This window comes from Daldinia childiae, assembly GCF_008694065.1.
Source record: "Daldinia childiae strain JS-1345 chromosome Unknown Scaffold4, whole genome shotgun sequence".
Taxonomy (NCBI): domain Eukaryota; kingdom Fungi; phylum Ascomycota; class Sordariomycetes; order Xylariales; family Hypoxylaceae; genus Daldinia; species Daldinia childiae.
Window position 1 is genome coordinate 2,136,029 of NW_022984645.1, and position 19,379 is coordinate 2,155,407.

The 19,379-nt window shown below is 46.1% G+C and overlaps 8 protein-coding genes across 8 annotated transcripts; 2 read left to right on the plus strand and 6 right to left on the minus strand.

Annotated features, from left to right (window-relative positions):
* Window positions 1-152: 152 nt before the first annotated feature.
* Window positions 153-1,448, minus strand: GL218_04893 (uncharacterized protein; the record flags this gene model as incomplete). The annotated part of the gene is made up of 3 exons (XM_033581523.1): window positions 153-862; window positions 1,084-1,318; window positions 1,377-1,448. 3 exons carry the CDS (start codon window positions 1,446-1,448, stop codon window positions 153-155), a joined length of 1,017 nt encoding a protein of 338 aa, XP_033435863.1.
* A 941-nt stretch (window positions 1,449-2,389) lies between these two features.
* GL218_04894 (uncharacterized protein) lies at window positions 2,390-3,196 on the minus strand (the record flags this gene model as incomplete). The annotated part of the gene is made up of 1 exon (XM_033581524.1): window positions 2,390-3,196. One exon carries the CDS (start codon window positions 3,194-3,196, stop codon window positions 2,390-2,392), a length of 807 nt encoding a protein of 268 aa, XP_033435658.1.
* Window positions 3,197-3,865: 669 nt separating this feature from the next.
* Window positions 3,866-4,940, minus strand: GL218_04895 (putative coagulation factor 5 8 type domain-containing protein; the record flags this gene model as incomplete). The annotated part of the gene is made up of 2 exons (XM_033581525.1): window positions 3,866-4,119; window positions 4,286-4,940. The coding sequence occupies 2 exons, from the start codon at window positions 4,938-4,940 to the stop codon at window positions 3,866-3,868; spliced, it is 909 nt and encodes a 302-aa protein (XP_033435862.1).
* A 1,969-nt stretch (window positions 4,941-6,909) lies between these two features.
* GL218_04896 (transcription elongation factor S-II) lies at window positions 6,910-7,368 on the plus strand (the record flags this gene model as incomplete). Its single annotated transcript, XM_033581526.1, has 1 exon — window positions 6,910-7,368. One exon carries the CDS (start codon window positions 6,910-6,912, stop codon window positions 7,366-7,368), a length of 459 nt encoding a protein of 152 aa, XP_033435861.1.
* Window positions 7,369-7,853: 485 nt separating this feature from the next.
* GL218_04897 (uncharacterized protein) lies at window positions 7,854-9,201 on the minus strand (the record flags this gene model as incomplete). The annotated part of the gene is made up of 3 exons (XM_033581527.1): window positions 7,854-8,423; window positions 8,476-9,135; window positions 9,199-9,201. The coding sequence occupies 3 exons, from the start codon at window positions 9,199-9,201 to the stop codon at window positions 7,854-7,856; spliced, it is 1,233 nt and encodes a 410-aa protein (XP_033435657.1).
* A 1,031-nt stretch (window positions 9,202-10,232) lies between these two features.
* On the minus strand, window positions 10,233-11,108 carry GL218_04898 (Heterokaryon incompatibility protein s; the record flags this gene model as incomplete). The annotated part of the gene is made up of 1 exon (XM_033581528.1): window positions 10,233-11,108. The coding sequence occupies one exon, from the start codon at window positions 11,106-11,108 to the stop codon at window positions 10,233-10,235; it is 876 nt and encodes a 291-aa protein (XP_033435867.1).
* Window positions 11,109-11,451: 343 nt separating this feature from the next.
* GL218_04899 (uncharacterized protein) lies at window positions 11,452-13,252 on the plus strand (the record flags this gene model as incomplete). Its single annotated transcript, XM_033581529.1, has 2 exons — window positions 11,452-13,077; window positions 13,202-13,252. The coding sequence occupies 2 exons, from the start codon at window positions 11,452-11,454 to the stop codon at window positions 13,250-13,252; spliced, it is 1,677 nt and encodes a 558-aa protein (XP_033435866.1).
* A 1,217-nt stretch (window positions 13,253-14,469) lies between these two features.
* On the minus strand, window positions 14,470-17,721 carry GL218_04900 (tRNA-dihydrouridine(16/17) synthase [NAD(P)(+)]; the record flags this gene model as incomplete). Its single annotated transcript, XM_033581530.1, has 4 exons — window positions 14,470-15,076; window positions 15,153-15,603; window positions 15,933-17,532; window positions 17,596-17,721. The coding sequence occupies 4 exons, from the start codon at window positions 17,719-17,721 to the stop codon at window positions 14,470-14,472; spliced, it is 2,784 nt and encodes a 927-aa protein (XP_033435730.1).
* Window positions 17,722-19,379: the final 1,658 nt, after the last annotated feature.

The window sequence follows — 19,379 nt, forward strand, 5'->3', positions numbered from 1 at the left end:
TGACAGGAAGGTCAGTTTTACTACGAATGAATATTGAACAAGATAAAAGAAAGTCATATGGTAAAGTACTTATATAAAAGTTACTCCCTTGTTATTAACCTCGAAAAGTTTATGAGATACATATCATCATACTACTAGAAACACCACCCCCTTTAATGCGAAAACGGCACCTCGCCACTTTTCCCCATCCGGACGCCCACGGCCGTAGCCTCATCTAAGTCCTCGACAGGCAAACCAAGCAAGTCATTATGGAGCTCCCCTTTGTATTCACCGTCACCGTTTTGGAAGAACATACGGCTATACAGCATCTTAGTAAAGAGCTTCCAGTTCCCCTCCTGCAGAGCTGCCCTGCCCTGCCCCCAGCGCTCCTCGGCAGATTCACGGGTAACAGTCCAATCAGCATCAGCAGTGCGGGTGACGCGCTTCACGCTCTCGAACATATCGCGCTGGGCGAGGCGGAAACTTGAGACATACACACAGCCGTTGCGGAACCGCGATAGCGTAGGCGACGTATCCGCCTCGTCATCCGGGAGCTCCTTGAAACTGAGAAGCGCGGCGACGGCCCGCCCGCACTGCGGCCATGTGCTCGTGCGGATGGGCACCGTGCCGTCCCCGAACTCGACAAGCGTGCGCTTGTTAAAATCAAATCCGAAGCGGTCGGGTCCGCCGCCTAGGCTGAACTCGTACCAGAAGTTGCACACGAGAAGGATGTATGAGCTGACGCCAAGGCTTTTGATCTCAGAGGTAATACTGTCCCGCGAGGCCTTTAGCATGCTATCTTCGCATAGCGTGTCGTTGGCAGCGTCGTGTCCGAACCAGTTGGGTAGGATGTACGGTACACCGGCCTTGGCGGCTGCGCGTACTATTACAGTAAAATTAGTACCGCGGCTATCACTTCGAGTAAGAACTTCCTAGAGGGAGCTGGAGATTCATTAGGAAAATACGGTTAAAGAAACGATTCTCAAAGCCGGGCTGATCCTTTCCAATGGCGTCTCTGGATATATTCGGAAGGATATTGGAAAATTCAAACTACGAATGATGCTTGTTTCCGATACATTAAAAGGGGTTATCAATGCTACGTACCAAGCTTGCTAACACTATCCCTTGGAGCATGGACCGACATAGAAATGATCAAGACCTGCTGCCCACAAAGCGCTTCTACAAGTTCGGTGTCGTCATCGCCACTATAGTCGACACGAGCAACTCGGAGGCCTTCGGGAAGCTTTTTGGTGCTGTTAGGTCGCGTTATGGCTGTTAAGGTATGCTTCCCATTCTTGAGCAAGTGCTCGGTCAGGACACTCCCTATCTGACCGCCAGCCTGCTCCTAGTTAGTGATATCTTTATCCTATGCAGAGTAAAGTTGAAATACAACGTACCCCCACGATAGCAACCTTCTCAATGCGGTTGGTGAAGCCCTCAGGCTGATCCTTAGCATACTCTACAGTCATGACTGTCTTAGTCTTTTCTCAGTATTAGGAAGTGAAGACTTATGCTTGCTATCTATAGCCATTTCAATAGAAAGGTACGTGCTACGCTGGATATATTTATCTACAGAAAATGAACAACCCAGTCATGAAATATTATAAGTTAAAAGATACTTGCTAGACACCGTCACTCGTCCGGAGTTTGTGTTTCCCAGTTCGGTCCGGACTTAACTGATGATCTACCGGACCTAAGTTAGACCCGGAATGTCGACTAGATGAGATCGGAGATATGGACCTCAAGCAGCGTCTATTAGGAAATAATACTAGTTATTAACAAGCAACAATAAGCCTTATTCTTCCCTTTCTGTATTCTTATATTCATAGCCAAGCAACTCATAAGTTTATTACTATAACTAAGCCCTTTTCGTAAGCCTGCTTAAATTCTTGCTTAAATTTAGGGATGCTCGCGCCTTAAATCAGTACTTTCAGCCCTTAAGGGCTAATTCCGTATTAGATTTCATTTTTCCCACATGGTATTAGAGGGAACGCTTATGTGAAGTTACTCTTTTACGTCAGGCGTAACTTATGATCTCAAGACTATATCACCAAGTAGAAGAAATATATTCTTATAGATATCTGATTGCACATTAATTCTAATACTCCATTGAGTGTTCTCCTTTTCGCACCTATTTTAGAATCATAGCGTCTTCCAGTGTTTTTCCAGCCTACCAACAACCAGTAGTATTGAGTGGTGATTACCAACCATGACCCCCCTTCCCCCTTCCCCCATATCCAATTCCCAACCCCGAATCCAAGTCCAGATGTAACTGAACTGGCCTAAATAAAAAAAGGTCCAACCGAAATACTATTAAGAGAGATGGAATAGCTAAAAAGGATTGTGCTGTTAATTTGGCGCATCTTGTACTCTGAAAATGACTCTTGGATAATAGAGGATTGTTTCGATCCTAGTCTGACCACTCGTTGATCGTGCCACCACATGTAGAATCCATATCATAATCATCGTACCAGTATTCAGACTCCTCAGATGGCAACGCCCTCTCGAAGATTCTGTCTCCGATCTCAGTCTGCACTCTCCGGTAACCGGCACGGAAGCATTTATGCACGACCTCGCTCGTCTCCGCCAACTCGTTGTCGTCGATGCTAACCGTGGTTTTCTCGGAAATGTTGTTGGCGAAGTATTGTAAGATCGGTTCTAGCCAAGCAAGCCATTTCTGTAGTTCCTCCGCAACACAATTCTGGAACTTCCCCTTACTGCCAGATGAATCACAATGTCCCTGAGCCTTCCATGGCTGTTGCAAAACGAGGGAAAGATGTGTCAAGTCTGTGAGAAGCGGATCCCATATTATGGGGTCGAAGTTGACAGGCTCCATGTATCCAAGCTCTTGAGGGTATGTGACAAGTCTCAAGGAACGGATGCGCCGTATGTTGGCGGTTCCGAACTTGAGAAATTTATCGTAAGAATCAGCGTGCGTATGTATGACAAAGGTATTGCGCTGGTACAACACATCAAGGGCCTCCTTTCCGACTTGCTTAGATACGCAAAGGATATTGGTCCTTCCCCGAGGCACGATGTTATTCTCGTCGCCACAGAACGTCGACTCGGGATCATCCCACATCGCCTTGATCCACCTGTCGAGCTTGGGAGTCAGAGATTGGACACCGACGTCGTCGCGGAAGAACAACAGTTGGAGGTAGATCTCCTCACGGATCTCCAAGGGGAGACGGAGGAAGATGCTTGATTGGCTCACCATGGTGGGACGAGACGTATGATGCTATCGAATTGTAAGACAGTCCGGACAATGGAATTCCAGGACAAGATCCAAGTTACTAAGATTTCCGTAGGGTGCGGGGAGGTTTACATGGAGTTTTTATATTGGCCGGGAATGGGTTCCAGGCTCACGTGCTGTAGGAGTAGGAGTAGTTGTACGCCCTTTTTTTTAAACCGGATGTCCTAAGACCATATGCACGATGCCGAATTACGAATGTCGGGGGGGGGTTCCTATGGAGGTGTTACATGAAATTTATGATTCGTGGTTTCTCTCGAAAAATATGTTTCTGTATTGCTGTTCTACTTTAGTCTCTTGATATTTAATTGGCGTATGAGATTAAAGTCGGGAATAGTAGAGGGGTAGAATTTCTCGGTGTACAAGCGGTGTCACGTTTATAGACATCAAAAGCTTAGACCTTGACGCCTCTCGGTCTGCATCATGTATGTTATGCTAATAGTTACGTCATCTGTAACGTAATTCCGGACTATTGCATGTTCTATCGTATCATATCATATATACATTTATTTTTCCTTTTTTTTTCTTTTTTTTTTCTTTCATCTTTCATCTTTGTTTTTCTTATAGTGAGTCAGTCAGTCAGTCAGTTACCTGTCATATTCTTTCTCCTTATAACTATAGCTAACCTGGAACTTTTTATGGGAAAATACTTGTAAGAACCCCTCCATATTCTGTGTATGACAATCCCATTTTTTCAATGTCGTAGTCGTTCCAATACCCTCCCCCAGCCACGGCGCTTCGTGAATTCCAACCTGTGAACCTAGACCGTGCTTGTGTAGCCGTTGTCCCCTGCGACGGCTTAGAGTCGTTTGTAACCCATATAAGCGGTACGACCTTCATGCCCAAAGTGTTTTGCCAGCTCCCCGGATCGTTACCTGCACCACCATCATCTACAACAGGAGTCAACAATTTCCCCCCTTAGTAAAACGTCAAATGAAGTCGGATATGTCACGGGAGCAACAACCCCTTAGTCAGTTCGACAATGAAACGTCGGCTCCCGAGACAACCTAAAAAGTGGAAAGGGGGAAGAGAGGGGGTGGGTTCGATGTTACATACAGCATTGCAGATATACCCTATCTAGTAACAAGTTCGGCTCTTGGAGACCGTTATTAATCTGCGTCGTGACGCTTTTCCAGAAGCCTGTGTTTGTATACGGCGCAGTGGTATATTTATATCCTATCGTGCCGAGCATTTTCGCAAAGGCGGTAGTACTAGCGACATGGTATATAGACTCGTCGTCATTGTTAACGGCGTCGAGACTCCATGCTGTCTTTAGCGCCGCGAAGTTGCGGTAGAGAGTCGTCTCGGGACCGGTTCCCGGGCTGCTCGTCAGTTCGCGGACGTGCTGGGAATTCATCGAGATCTCGATCCGGTTAATGCCCGTGTCGCCTGTCTTAAATGAGCGGACTTTATCGGAAAGCGCTGTACCCCCAACATATCCACCGTTAGATGCGATCAGTGTGTCATTGCTTCCTGGAGTGTTCGAGTAGTACATGATGTCGCCATTTTCGAGAATTCCGACACCGAATATGATAACAGAGTTGAAGCCTGAGGTCTTTAGAGATTCGGTGTTTGACTTGAGCACGTCTTTGAATAAGTATATAGCCCTTATGCTACCCGATGCGGCCGCATTTAAAGCAGCTGGAGCAGCGGAAGCATGTTGGAAAAGAAGCTCAAATAGTAGAGCTCTTAACAAGACGTGGAACAGCATCGCTATTAGCTTATGCAATGCTTGTGTTCGACGAAGTATTGGTCGTGATAATTATTCAAATCTGATTGTCGCACTTCTTCAGTTTAAAATACTTTTTTTCTCGTCGGGGTGTTGCTTTTAAAATAGTATTAATTCAAGCTATACAAAGGTCGAGACTACAGAAGACCTCATGCGCAATATATTTCCCCGGTTTATGGTAGCATTCAAAGCTTCCGGGGAAAAGGGCAGCGAGTTTTCTTAAGGTAATGGTACGATCACTTAAAGCCTTTTTGTTTTCACCAGCGGCTAAAATCTGCAGCTGTTATAGCTAGTATAGCTAGCATAATACGAATGCTACCGCAGCATACTCTCAACTAGATCGGCGTTTACTTCTGTTTCGGGAAGCTCTTCAAGGACATGCTCTGATATGTATTCTTGGCGCTTAAAATGAAGTATTATCATAAGCCAGTCTCTAATCTGTTCAGAATTACAATGCCACGCTATAAATATAACCTAAAGCGAATATAAACACGAGAGAAGCCATAACGCCATTTCATAACCCTAGTCTCTTATAGAGCAGAAGATACGTGGGCCCCGCCAAGGTGATAAGGCCCTTGACTTTTATACCTCTATTAACCTAGTATACTATGAGATAAGAGAGACAACTATCCTAGCCCATGAATTTCAAATTAAGATATAAGTAGCGGCAACCAATGAACCCTAGAGGCGTATAATCGCAGTTACTGCGATCTTCTATTGAATACACTCGTGGATTCTCTTAGCTATATATAAAGAGCCCAAGACAATCAAGCCGGCGGTTGTCTCATTCCCTAGAAACTCACTTTCAGGTATCTTCACTTTTGCATCTATGGGGCTGACCTCGTCTCCTCCGCGTAAATCTGAATACCCTATACTTAAGACATGGCCTGGCATTTGTATTTGAAAGGGCGGCGAAGAAGTAACACTTTGTCGCCTCTAATCTCTTCCAGGTCTCAAGACTTGTATATGTCCGATAGATCCGTCGCTAGGCCAAAATTTCGTCAAAAAACTACGAATAATTACTCCGAGCTCATATCTCTTTTCAGGCGGCGAACGGCTAACTGAATCGGTTAAAGGGATGCCTGCCAATGCCTAGGGGATTAGTTTGTTTATTATGTGATGTGTGATCGAATACCAGAATTGTCCATCATTTATCGCATCGGAATCTCTGGTGGTGTTAGCGGGATACCATTCTTGGACGGTCGTGGCTTATCGTGCAATAAGTCAGGAAAACTTTCATCTTCATCACGAAACACTGCGCAAGAAACGGTAAGCGGAACCTCTGGCTTCCTATGAACTGATTGACCCCTGAAAAGATTCAATAGTCAAAGAGGTATATAGCACATTGCCTGAAGATTCTTGAACCAACTGGCCCTCCGTAAAGTGCGGCTCGAATGGGGGCCTATAAGTGGATGGTTTTCGCCAATTACACCTCCAGGGAGAAGGGAAGGGAAGCCTTAGTAGAAAGGAATCATAGATTTTCTGTAATATCGAAGTTGTTGATTGTGATAAAGGGGGTAAACACTTCATGTTATAGTTTGGGGTTATCTGATACATATTAAATTTGTATCTTGTTTTAGGAGACACCATAGAGGTATAGTTTGACAGCTGAGATATTTTATGAATATAATTAGTTAGGAAATGAAATATTGGGAAGTAAAAGAAAAGTATATTTGCCGTATGATTTGGAATTAATATAGCTTGTATAAGTGGACGACATGTTCTAACATGAGATGAAATTGGCTACAGCTGTAGAATCCAACTTAAAACCCAAATGGCAGCCGTTGACGGGCTGGTAGGAGCCTACGAGTAATGACGTATTATTCCCAAGTATATAGGTACCTCGCATGTTCTTAGATTGATCCTAAAGACTTCAGTCAAAAGAGCTACGAGAACTATACAAGTTTACGCTACCTATATTTTGAGTGGGATTTCATAAGCTTATACAGACATGCCTCACCACAAACGAGAAGATCTTCTTAACGCCGCCATAGCTTTCTGCGAGAGCTTTGCGCAGAAAAAATCACCCGACGAGATTTTAAGCCATTTCTCATCCTCAGCCAACATATGGGCATACGAGCATGGACTCAAGGAACTCGCCCCTTTCCTCGGTCGAGAATTCCGGGGGCACGACGGCGTACAGGAATATTTTCACACTATTTCTTCGTGTTTAAGCTACGCGGATATGTGCTTCGCAGACTACATTGTCGATGCTGTTGAGAATCGCGTCGCAGTTCGCGGCACCGCCAAATTCACGTGGACGGCTACGGGTGAGAGCTGGGATGAAGTCTTCTCGTACGCGCTTAAATTCGATGATCAGTACAAAGTCGTTAGCTATCAGGTCTGGGCCGACTCTGGCGCTGCATATCTTGCGAGAAAGGGCCAGCTAAAGGAGTTAGAGAGCGATTAAAAGCAATTCACTAGTTTATAATGAGTGTTCCAAGAAGTTACGCTAATCTATCTATCTATCTATCTGGTGCACTTGGAGGCCCTAGAATCGAAGGAACGTGGTGTTTAATATGCCATATCACTTGTCATTTACACTATCTATGCTCTAAGTGCTTCTATCGCTCGCTTAGTGAATTCTCAATAATTGGCATGCCAATTGCCGCCGTGTAGAATTTCAGAATACCGCCCATCTTCTGTACAGACGATTTTGGGCAATTATTTCATGTCCATAACCTTCATAAGGACATAATCCAACCCAATCCAACCTTCTTTGGTGGATGCTGTTTCGCTATTCAGCCCAACAAGCAGTCCACATAGTCAACTCTCCTCTTATAGTTCTTCAAGACAGTAAGTCTCCAAGGATCAGGTTAAGCGAAAACCAACTAATATTGAGATGGAAATCCCCACCCCCTTTTAACTCCCATCGAGATTCTCCACCCTGACTCTTCATTTCCTCTTCGCGTCGTTCTCGCTTTCCTGGACAAGCTCATCCCGCTCCCAGAGCAGTGCAAACGCACCAGCTACGAAGCCTCCAAGGAAAGACCACTTTGCGGCTGTTTGTATGGCCTTCGCCGGAGAGGATCCGGTTTGTTGAAGATACAAGTACAAGGCCCATATAAGCATCGCTCCGTTTCCTAGGTACAAATCGAACAGGTAGAAATCGGCGACCAAGGGACCGAACCTACCAGGTCCGTTGGCTAGCGGGTCTATTGCCGGCTGTCCGAGGAAGGGGTGGGGTAGCCACGTCTTAGTGAAGGTGATGTCCGTGAAGAAGGAAGTAAAGCCGGGGAATGCGTAAATAAGAGCGGAACGTAAGGGACCGGGTAGCACAGACGTGGCCATGAATGGCAAGTGTGTTAGCACAGAAACTGCCATATTGAATTGATATACAGTCGACACAGCCACGTAAAAACCCTTGCCAGGTGTAGTAGCCCTGCCTTTGGCGTCCTTCGGGCCGAGAGCGCCAACTGTGGAGTTGGCTACACTCTTGAATAGGTCCATAGCAATCACCGTCCACTAAAATATGATTAGTATTTAGAACGTTGTAGGATAATCTGTATCTACTTACCGGTCCGAAAGGAATCCAGAACGCAATCCAGCTATAGTGGCCGATAGAAGAGAAGAGCGAAGGTAAGCTCATGAAGAGAGTAGGTATAAGGGTTCCTAGGGTCAGGGAGATAGGCATAAGTGCTAAGTCCCAGAGGTCCACGAATAGGAGCTTCGCAGCTTCGCCCGTAATTCTGCCACCCTTGCTTTCCAACTTCGAGATAGGCGAAGTGAGAAGATGCAATCCGAAGTATAGCGGCAAAGAAAATGCCCACGAGATCGCCTGGAAGACCACACCTAGAGTTCCAGCCCAACTAACAGCAAGACCGCGGTTTCCTGCTCGCCTACACTCGAGCAAGAGAAGACCCCATCCGACGCAGAACTGGCCCATAGACTCGATGTAGAGCGCCCAGGTATTCCAGCGGAGCTCAGGATCATCGATCAGCGCCGCCACGAAGGCCGTCCAATGCGAGATTATCGCGTCCACAAACCCGATTCCGGTGTACTTATACTTGAAAGGTACCGGGCCACCTATCAAGACGACGGCTTCTTCACTCCCACCGGCGATGGCTCTTAACAGCTTACCCAACGGACCTGCGAAAAGCTGTCCGTCGGTAGCCATGACTCCGAAGAGTCCCATCCCCAAGAAAAGCGCGGAAAGCGCAAGCCTCCCTTGGGACGCCTTTATCAACAAGTTAGCCCAGTTTCGAGTATACTATATAATAACCTGGGCGGGAATTCTTACCATGAGGGATTACGTAGTAGGGCTGTATTCACAACTACAAACTCTCAAACTACAAGCCTAAGAATGGGAGGAACACCTTAGATTCTCGTTTAAGTTTCTCAAGATTTGCGATATTCTCCAACACGACAAGACATTGCGAGCGATAATATATGTACATGTAAGCTCTTATAAATAAGATCCGTTCACGGGGGTGTAAGAACGGGAAGACGGGACCGAACCGGTCCGTTTAATGCCGCTCCTAAGGTGCTTTCCCCTAAGGAGCAGAGAGCTTTTCCCTAAAGGTAGAGAAGTGCATTCCTTCGGGGGTGTAAGACGGGTAGACGGGTCCGCTCCGGTTCGATAAATCCCGCTTATCAAGTATTTCTCTCTACTAAAATAGGTAGAGAATTACATATGCTGCGGCGCTATCACCGTACATATGCACATATTTTCAAAATGGAAGGGCAGATTACCAAGTTTATGACTAATTCCTTGCATCGGACGTCCCTATCTTTCGATTCGAATATTTCTCGCCAACCATCAGGACACTTTGTAAGCCAAGATGCGGCCGCCCGATCGACAGATTTCGGCCGTGGAAATAATATGGATACCACTGCCGCAGGATTGCGGGGTTAGGGCCAACGGAGGGGAATTTAATAGGTGGGGTTCTTTCTAGATCTGCCTTTCTTCCTGCAAGCCTATCACATCTACACCTGCCATTCAAAATGAAGCTAAATTCTACTATGCAAGGTAAGCAACTTCTTCAGTAAGTTGGCGTGACACGGCAGCTTTAGAGGTGTTATACGTGTAACCCTATTTAAATAAATATTTCCCCAGAGAGAAGGCACCTACAATTCATACGAAGGAGGTGCGAGTTCTACTATAAGGTATATTTAAGATCGGCGATTGAACAAGACATCTTAGGTACATTCTGCATTTTGCATTCTTCATTCTTTCAAAATATATCGTCACCCTATTCGTTAGACTTTCAATCTCATCCTTAGGTACTCTTCCACATCGATAGAGAAAGGCATTGGTCGCCGTGTCATTTAGACCTACGACCAAAAGTCGTCCTTCTCTACGTATACATCTCCGTTACGAACTCGCGAGGAGCCCGATGCTCTCATATGAGTAAAAGTCATGCTCGGTCCTACCGGTAGAGAAGATGTCCCCTCCCAAGCTCGAGTGAAGGTATGCCCATTCTGAATGCGGGCATTCTCTTCCATGGATACGTCTCCATACTGGTGGCCTTTTCTTTCGACGGATTCAATCGCCTTTTTCATGTCATTATCGATGCCTTGTACAAGTTGTTGCAAGTGCCGTATCGTGGACCCTTGATCGGCAATGGCTGAAGTAAGCTGTTTGACTTCCTCTCTGGCCAGTTCTTGCTCCTTATCGGGCATTGGATATATTTGCTGCAACAAATCAATCAACGATGTGATATCGCTGATAAGTTGCATCGCATGTTCTCTACTGTAAAGCACCCAGCGCGTGGTCTTCATCGGGTTAGTTCCATTTCGTCTGCGCCGCGCAACTACCTCCCGGATTTTTCTGCTTAAAGAATGTTCATTCTTTACTCCTCCTTCATTCCGTTCCGAATGATCTTCGGTCTGGTCACATGATGGCCGGAACTTTTGAGATAGCTTATTTGATTCCTCGAGAAGTTCGAGGATTCGAATAAGCGCATCTTTTGCAGTTCTAATTTGATCGTTGTTTGCTAATGGGTTTCTCAATTGTGGATCTTCGTCGACCCCTAACGCTTCTCCCCAGCGTGAGAGCCGCAGTTCGAGCATTCTCAACCGTAATTGAAAGTTCTGAAAATCAGATCCAAGATGGCGACCGGCTTGGATGCTGCCAATTCCATCGATGCACGCGCCTAGGGCTGAAGCGAGGCCTACGGCGCCTGCTACGATACCAAAGACTTCGGCCATTTTAAAGCTTGCCTTATAACGTATCCGGGTTAAGTAGCAGAAGATGAATCCAAGGTTCTCAAGCGCTTAATATAGATGACTTAGTATATACAAATATTTTAGGCATCTGTCCGCTTTACCTTATTGCTTTGATCGCTCAGCCCTGTTGCTTACGTGCCATTCTGGCGCATAGGTTGCAACTATGCAGTATCCAATAAAATATCTCAGCTGTACACTTTACTGATAGATGAGCAAGAGCCTAAACAAACCCAACCATTTCCCTTAGTTACTAGTCTTTCCCGACTCTAAAAGAACTCGTTATCACATACAAAGCTCAATATCGCTATAAACCCTACCTGGCTTCATGTCTGAGCAAGCGAGTTCTCCATTCTATTTCCAATTTATTTCCGGCAACAGCCGCGTTCACAATGGCCATACGTTTTGTAGTTCCACGGGTGAACATAGCCCTGCTCGCCTAGATCAGCCAGTCGACGATATCCTTTTCGAATCGTTATGGTTCGACCAAATTCATGCCCGTCGACAAAACCTTCAGTCCCCCAGCCCAGATACTTGTAGTTGGATTCTGGATACTCATGAATATAAGGCTTGGGTTAACCCATATGAAATCAGCCACCACCATGGATTACTCTGGATCAAAGGAAAGCCAGGTGTAGGGAAATCTATACTTATGAATTATCTCCTGGGAGAGTCGGCGGTTAAGATGCCTGGTTTCGACATCATTTCATTCTTTTTCAATGCGAGAGGACACGAACTCGAACGGACAGTGAAGGGGTTATATCAAGCCCTTCTATCGCAAATCATGAAGACCTTCCCAGACACTAAGAGAGTCTTCGCTGAACTCGGATTCACTAACCCCGCCCCGGTCAAACAAAATGGCTGGCAGGAACAGAGTCTAAAAAACTTGATTTCATATGCCATTAGAATATTGAAAGGTCGCAAACTCGTTTGTTACATTGACGCGCTTGATGAATGTCCAGAAGAACAAGCGCGGAGCATGGTCACGTTCTTCCAAGAGATCAGTCGACTGGCCATGAAACAAGGCGACCGCCTAAACGTATGCTTTTCAAGCCGGCCTTATCCAAATATAACAATTAGAAAAGGGCTGACCTTGGTAATTGACGGTCAAGACGGTCATATGATCGATATCCAGCGTTATATCGACTCCACTCTTGTCGTTGATTCTTCGCAATCCGGCGAAGATATCAAATCTCGGATCCTCGAAAAGTCCTCAGGTGCCTTCCTTTGGGTAGCTCTGATAATTCCAATGTTAAACAAAGCCTTTGATTCGGGAAAGTCAATTGCTTTAAATAAACGACTTCATGAACTACCAACCGAGCTCAGCCTCCTATTCCACGATATGCTAATGCGGGATTCGGAAAATTGCGATTCCATGTTACTCTGTATCCAGCTCGTACTTCTTGCAAATTGTCCATTGAGCTTACAAGAACTTTACTGCGGCATCAGAGCCGGCCTCAATGACCCGGTCCCGCATAGTTCTCTCCTAGAATATTATACGATGCGCCGGTATATTCTTAGCTCGTCAAAAGGTTTAGTTGAGGAGGTCTACGTTAATTCTAAATCTTCTATGCAATTCATCCACGAATCTGTTCGAGAGTTTTTTCTACTTGACAGTCATAGGCTGCGAAGCGTAGTCCAACAATATTGGCCTCATCTGAGTACGAACTTTATAGGCAAGAGTCAAGATGCGATTAAATGGGCTTGTTTTAACGAAATAACGACCAGGGTGCCTGATGTTGATCCAATGGATATTTACCATTGGGAAGTGAGGGTTAAGGTAATAGAAGCCTACCCATTTCTTCACTATGCTGTTTCCAACGTCCTCTTCCACTCCAACGAAGCGCAGTCTTATGGAATACAGCAGTCGGATTGGATCGAGCAATTTCCGCTACCTACATGGATCAGGCTTCACAATATTTGGTCGGACGTTTTCAAAATGCATTGGCACGACGTAAGCATATTATATGTTTTTGCGTGTGAGGATTTCATCCATCTTGCCAAGCAATCCCCTTATAGATTACAGCACACGAGTATCAGGGGAGGTATCTACGGCACACCTTTAATCGCCGCATTAGCATGCGGTTGCAGCCAAGTTGCCCGAGATCTCGGCTTTCAAGTTTTCTTAGACCAAGGCCTCGATATTCAAATAAATCAGCAAGAAGAAGAGTTCTTTTCACAGCTGAAGATTGACCAGATTTATATGGATCTACCAGAGAATAGACCTTCAGAGCTGAGCTTATTCAACTGCTTAGCACAGATGGACTGTGTGGTGGCCATGAGGGCACTAGTTCTACTAGGAGAAGATATCAATCAACTGGACGAGAAAGGACAGACGCCTCTGATGCATGCTAGCATGTGGGGATCTACTAATGTAGTTCGATGGCTCTGGTCGCATCAAAACATTAACAAGAATATTGTGGACAAGTTGGGCCAGACCGCGTTAGTACATTCCTGCTCATCACCTTTTTATAAAACGTATTGGAGAACGAGAGGTAGAGGACGTTATATCGGAATTTGCCGTATATTTCTCGAAGATGATAGTTGGCTCAATTTCGACCTCCGGGACGTGGAAGGGAGAACAGCACTTTCGCACGCAATCAGTTCCCACGAATCAGAGATGGTGGAAATGCTCCTGAATAAAGGGGCAGATCCTAACTCCAGAGACGATTTAGGTCGTACGCCCTTATCTTACGCGGCTGAGTTCTGCATGCCAAATATAGTTGAAAAGCTACTCGCCCAGCCAGAAGTTGACAGAGACGCGAAAGACAACCAGGGACGAACCCCATTACGATGGGCTTTAAAGGGCCCCATATATGAAATAGATGCCCTTATCTCAATGTTACTTAAGACGGGGGAGGTGGACGTCAACTCAAAAGCCGATGATGGCTTAACGCCGTTGATTGCTGCAAAACTCATATTGGATTATAATGAAAGAATGTCCCGCAGGACAATAGATATCGAACATATCATCGCAATGATGGAAAAATACAACTGCAAGGGATAAGTCCTCCAATTCCTAGCTCCTAGGTGATATAAACATGGTCTATTACTACATGGGTACCTGGATATGAGCAAGAAGAAAATACTTACATCTTGCGGCCATCTGAGATATCAACCAAAGGGAGTGTATACCTACCTAGGTACTAGGCAACTCTTCCATAGATGAAACATCAAAAGCCTGTACTCAGGTAGGAGTCTAATCCTACAAAGTTATAGGTGGGCATAAAGAGTTGTACTTTATTATATCATCATTGCTTACACCGTAATACCGAACATGTTTTCCCAATCTTGGGTGATTAGTTACAATAGAGCGATGTCTCAATCTATAACCGCAATCCCCAGCTCATGCCGCAAGGTCATGAAACCTCGTCTCTGGATTAATAAGAAACCCATCTAGGGATAGCATCTTATACCGTCCAATTTCATCATCACAAATAGGCAATGGAGCAGGTTCGTTCGCAAGACGACTAGTGAAGCCGACAGAAAGCAGTAAGCCCGTGATCCGTGCAAGTTTGATAGTTCGGACGGTATCTTCATCCACTCCTCCCACTTGCTGTGTAAATGTGCTCCAGAATACATCTTGCAAAGTGGCATAATCCCCATATCGGCTCCAGCCGTCGCGAAGATGAAGTTTCCCCGTTAAAGCCTCGAGAAAATGAAGATTTAGCCCGAAGGGGCATATCTCGGCTTCAGCCCAATCGACAACGCCGACGAGATGACACGACGTCTCGTCGACTATAATATTACACGTGCCGAAGTCACGGTGTAGGAGCACCATAGGTAGGGACATAACAGCGTCTAGGGAATCGACGCAGTTCTGGATAATACGGCGAAAGCGATCCGGAAGTGCACAGTATAACAGCCGTAACTCTCTAACGTATGTCCCGCGGAGCTTCTCACGATCCTCTGGACTGACCAGCTGAGGGGCGTTCCACGAGCGGGCGAAGAACCTAAGAAGTAAGTTAGAGACGCTCATTCGTGATAGTTAAGCGAGCTGAAGCCATCGCAAACAGAAATCCAGCCTACCGCGCAATATCCACCATCAAATCCCTCCGCCAACGAAGCCACTCCTGCGAATTATCAGGTCCATCATACGCCAGCGTAAAATCCAAATACGTAACCCCCCGCACTCGACTCATCAAATACACACAAACCCCTTCCTTCCCATCCCCATCCACTCCCATCCGCCCTTCAAACGAAACCGTCGGGACCAACTCTCCATAAACCTCCCGCGCTAACACCGCAGTCTCCATCTTAAGCCCCAGAGACCGGAGCCGGAACTGTACGACGTACTCCTGGTCTCGCCCGGCATACACGGAATAACTACAGACCCCCTGTATTCCGACCGGAACGACGGTGCCGCCCCCCGCGAGTTCCGCCGCTCGGGCGTCGCATTGGGCCCGGGTGATGGAGGTCTTGACGAAGAAGGTGGCGATTTCGCCGTCTGCTGAGTATTCCAGGTCTGCGGTAGACATATCTGGTTACCTAACGTAGCAAAGTGAATCGTCAAAACATGTGGGCGTTGTAATAGATAGACGTTTATACCTATCATCTAGTAATTAGCATGAATAGGTCACATACAGCTAGTATGATAGCCTACGAATCTCAAAGCAGACAATATCCGTTCACCGCTACTAAAAGTATCCGATGGTTTCGTTTTGTGGCGGTGCCACCCCTTGCATTTAGCTAGACTTGTAAATTTCTATGGATTCTAACCTTGGATATAGCTATATCTAACACACGCTTTTTGCTATGCCGTGATCTATAGTAACTTTTATATATTCCCAATATCTAGCCTCTACCCACAGACCAGCTCATCAGCCGTAAGTCCCGGCTTCTTCGCATCCATAGGGGGTTCCTTAATCCCTGTTACGCCGTCGGGCTTCGGTAATTCTGCATCTACCCCCTTTTCGACCGTGTTTACATCCTTTTCCGCCACGGTTTGGGCCTCTAGTTCCTGTTTTTTCTTCTCCTTCTTACTTAGACTTATGCTCCCGTTCGCCAGGGCCTCTTTCGGAAGTGGCCGCACTATGGGTTGTGCAATCCACCACGGCCGCTTGCATTTCTTGACCGTTGCTATCGAGCTTTCCGGGTCGAATTCTGCGTTCTCGGTGTCTTCTGTCTTTGTCGATTCTGCCGACTCTTTATTTTCTACCGATTTGGGTTGTGCTTCTGGTTCTTCTATGCTTTTGCCTCTAGTCCTCTCGTATTCGATAAGGCCTTCTGCTACACGCCGCTCTACCATGTCGAGAATATTTTCGATAGCTGGAACGTCGCCAGCGTGACACTTTGCTAGAGCGTCACGGATATCTATGTGTTTCGATATGAAATGCCTCAAGAGATGAAATAAGTGAGGTCGGACCGCAAGGAGATTCGGCGAGGTGCATTTCTCGTTCCTGCTGCCACCATCCTTCTTCCGTTTCTTGCGCGCCGGGCCCTCCTCCTGCTCTGGATCCTTATCTTTTCCTTCGGTAAGCCAACCCTCATCATCCCCAATAATAAATAAGGGCCTTCGCGCTGGCGGATCCCGTTGTAGGACGTGTTTGTGTATGATATCCATATAACGTCTAAACACGGCGTCTATTCGATAGCCGCCCTTTCCATCTAAGCCTCGCCAATACTCTCGTCCCTCTTGTCCAGGAGGTGGTGGTTGCGCAAAGATGGCCGGATCGCTCAGATTTCCCTCCGCGCTCATGACGGCGTCAGCGCCCGTTGCCTCAAGACATCTTTCCAGATCTCCGTGCTGGAGAATATTGCCATTGGCGAAGATGACCGTTTCCTTAGGTAGGTTCTCTCTCAGATAGCGTAGGTATTCCCAGTCTGCGACACCAGTTATATGACCCTTCTGCTCTCGTCTTCGTCCGTGGACGGTAATGATACTTGCTCCCGCAGCCAACACATTCTTAGCATAAGCTAGAGTGTCCTCCTTAGTCTCCAATATACGAATCTTTGCTGTTACAGGCACGGGGAGGTTCTTGTGAAGGGTATTGATCAAATTGTAGACGAGTTCCTGGTCCTCTTGCAAGAATGCGCCATAGTGACCTTTGCGCGCTATACCCTGGGGACAACCTAAGTTCAAGTCGACGGCGTCGCAATAAGGCGCGGCCAAGGTTGCTGCACCCAGTAAGTGTTCAGGATCATTGGCGCAGAACTGTACGAACAGAGGACGATCGAACGCCGGGTTACCATCTAGGAGTGGGGGTAATTGTTCGGTGTTTGTAGATGCAGGCGTAGAATTCGACGTTGTCGAAGCAGGAGTAGACGGAGAGGGTCGAGTCGCTTCGAAGTGCGATTCTCTATATTTGGCTGTTTCTTTAAATAATCGAGCATGGAACATAGGAGTATAAGCTAAGAGTTTCGAGTTCTCGTCTGGAGTGAGAAACGACCGAGTAAGCATGCGCCAGGCCTAGGATGAACGGCAGTTAGTATTCGACATTATCACTATAGTATGACTATATAGGAGACATACGAACTCGGACTGATCGACCATAGGCGCAAGTACAAACTTAGGACTACCTATGCTTTCATAGAATACCCGCCCATGTAACTTGGTCTTGGCCGCGGTCGTTGCCCCATTGGTCGTAGTTGAAGCCATTGCGACGTACTTTCTGGTTATTATTTTCCAGCCAAGGCCGGTAATATTCCAGCGCGTACGCAATTTCGTAACAATGTCCAGGATGACGACTGCGAGGGTTACTAACTTGCGATTGAAGAGTATCGCAAGATGAAGTTCGCATAAAAAAAATGTTTGGTTTAGGTACCTGAACCTAGGTACCTTAAGCTAAGAAAAGCTAAGAAAATCTACGATAATTGATAATTTTGGCGGGGTTTATCTAGCTCCGAAATACGGTATAGGTATTAGGTAATGTCCGGATTGCGCTTTCTTTACAATTACCAATGCCAAGTATCATGATATAAGAATACTTACCTAATAGTTAGCATTACTACCTATATGTATGCATCTATAGGTATACTATAGTCCTACATAATAAAGTCCCAGGTAATAACAGTTGACAATACCTAAAGAATTCAACTAATATAACCAAATAAAATAAATAAAAATAAGCAACCTCACAAACACGTCATACAAACATAACTCCCACAAAATACAACAGATCTCAGATATCATCTCAGCCTTGCATTGCATTAGACCCCTAAAAACCCCCGAGGCTAAAAAGTTCGCATAAGAAGAATAATCTTGGCACAGGAAAATGGAACCGAAGCGCTGCGCCTCATTTGTACACTCTACATCTCGTATTAATCGACCGAGTACCTCTACTCTTGGAGAGATCGCGCTTGGCCGTTGCAACCTCTTGGCCAACATCCTAACGCCCTCCGGTTAGGCCAGGCCGTTGCTAAGAGAGGAAGACCCTTGGAAAAACAAGTACCTACATATTGGTCAAGGGGAGAAACCAAGGAATACGGTATGCATAGCGCCGAAAAGAACTTGGAAAATGCTGGATACTGATATTCACTCTTGTCCCGGTTCAAATACGTGGCCATCAAATCTTTCCTTAATAGTACATTACTTCCATCCACTAGAGCAAACATCATCATAACACCTGGAAGTCGTGAACGATAAGACAAAATAGACTGTTATTCTCTCGTTCAAACTTCAAATGATGACTCCCTCATGTTCCCCCCTTGGCTAAAAAATTAGAATGGCAGAATACAACATAGATACATAAATCTATGATTGATTCCAAAAAATCGATCTTGCTTAGCTGTGTCGTCGGGGGGTAATTATAGTTTTAGTTCAGATAGGCAAGGGAGATGATAGATAGGTTGCCATCGTCATCGACCATCCATTGAAGGGATCGATCTGCCTTGTCTTCACATGCTAGCCCCCCCAGTGCTGCAGTATTCCTCCTCCGCTCCGAAGGACACGAGGTGTTTTCGGGTCAGCATATCTCTACCTATTGGGGATGTCACCCTCCAGATGTCTGACCGCCTCCTGTGATACGCCTGCCACACCAAATACACTCCCATCAGCTCAAATCCAAGCCACAGCTTTTTTTACCCCTGAATACGTGAGGGCCGGAGGGGCGAATGCCTGATGCAAATATGTTCCGACGAAAGTGATGTCTTCAATAGAGCCATCAGGTCCCCGCTGTTACCGGTACTATTTGGATATTATAGTAACGAACAGGTTCTTTTTGTGCTCAGAAAACAGCTCCATAATGTAAATTCGAAAAACGCCGCGACACCTTACTATGCTGACCGTGTGCAAACGCCGTAGACTCGAGAGTGACA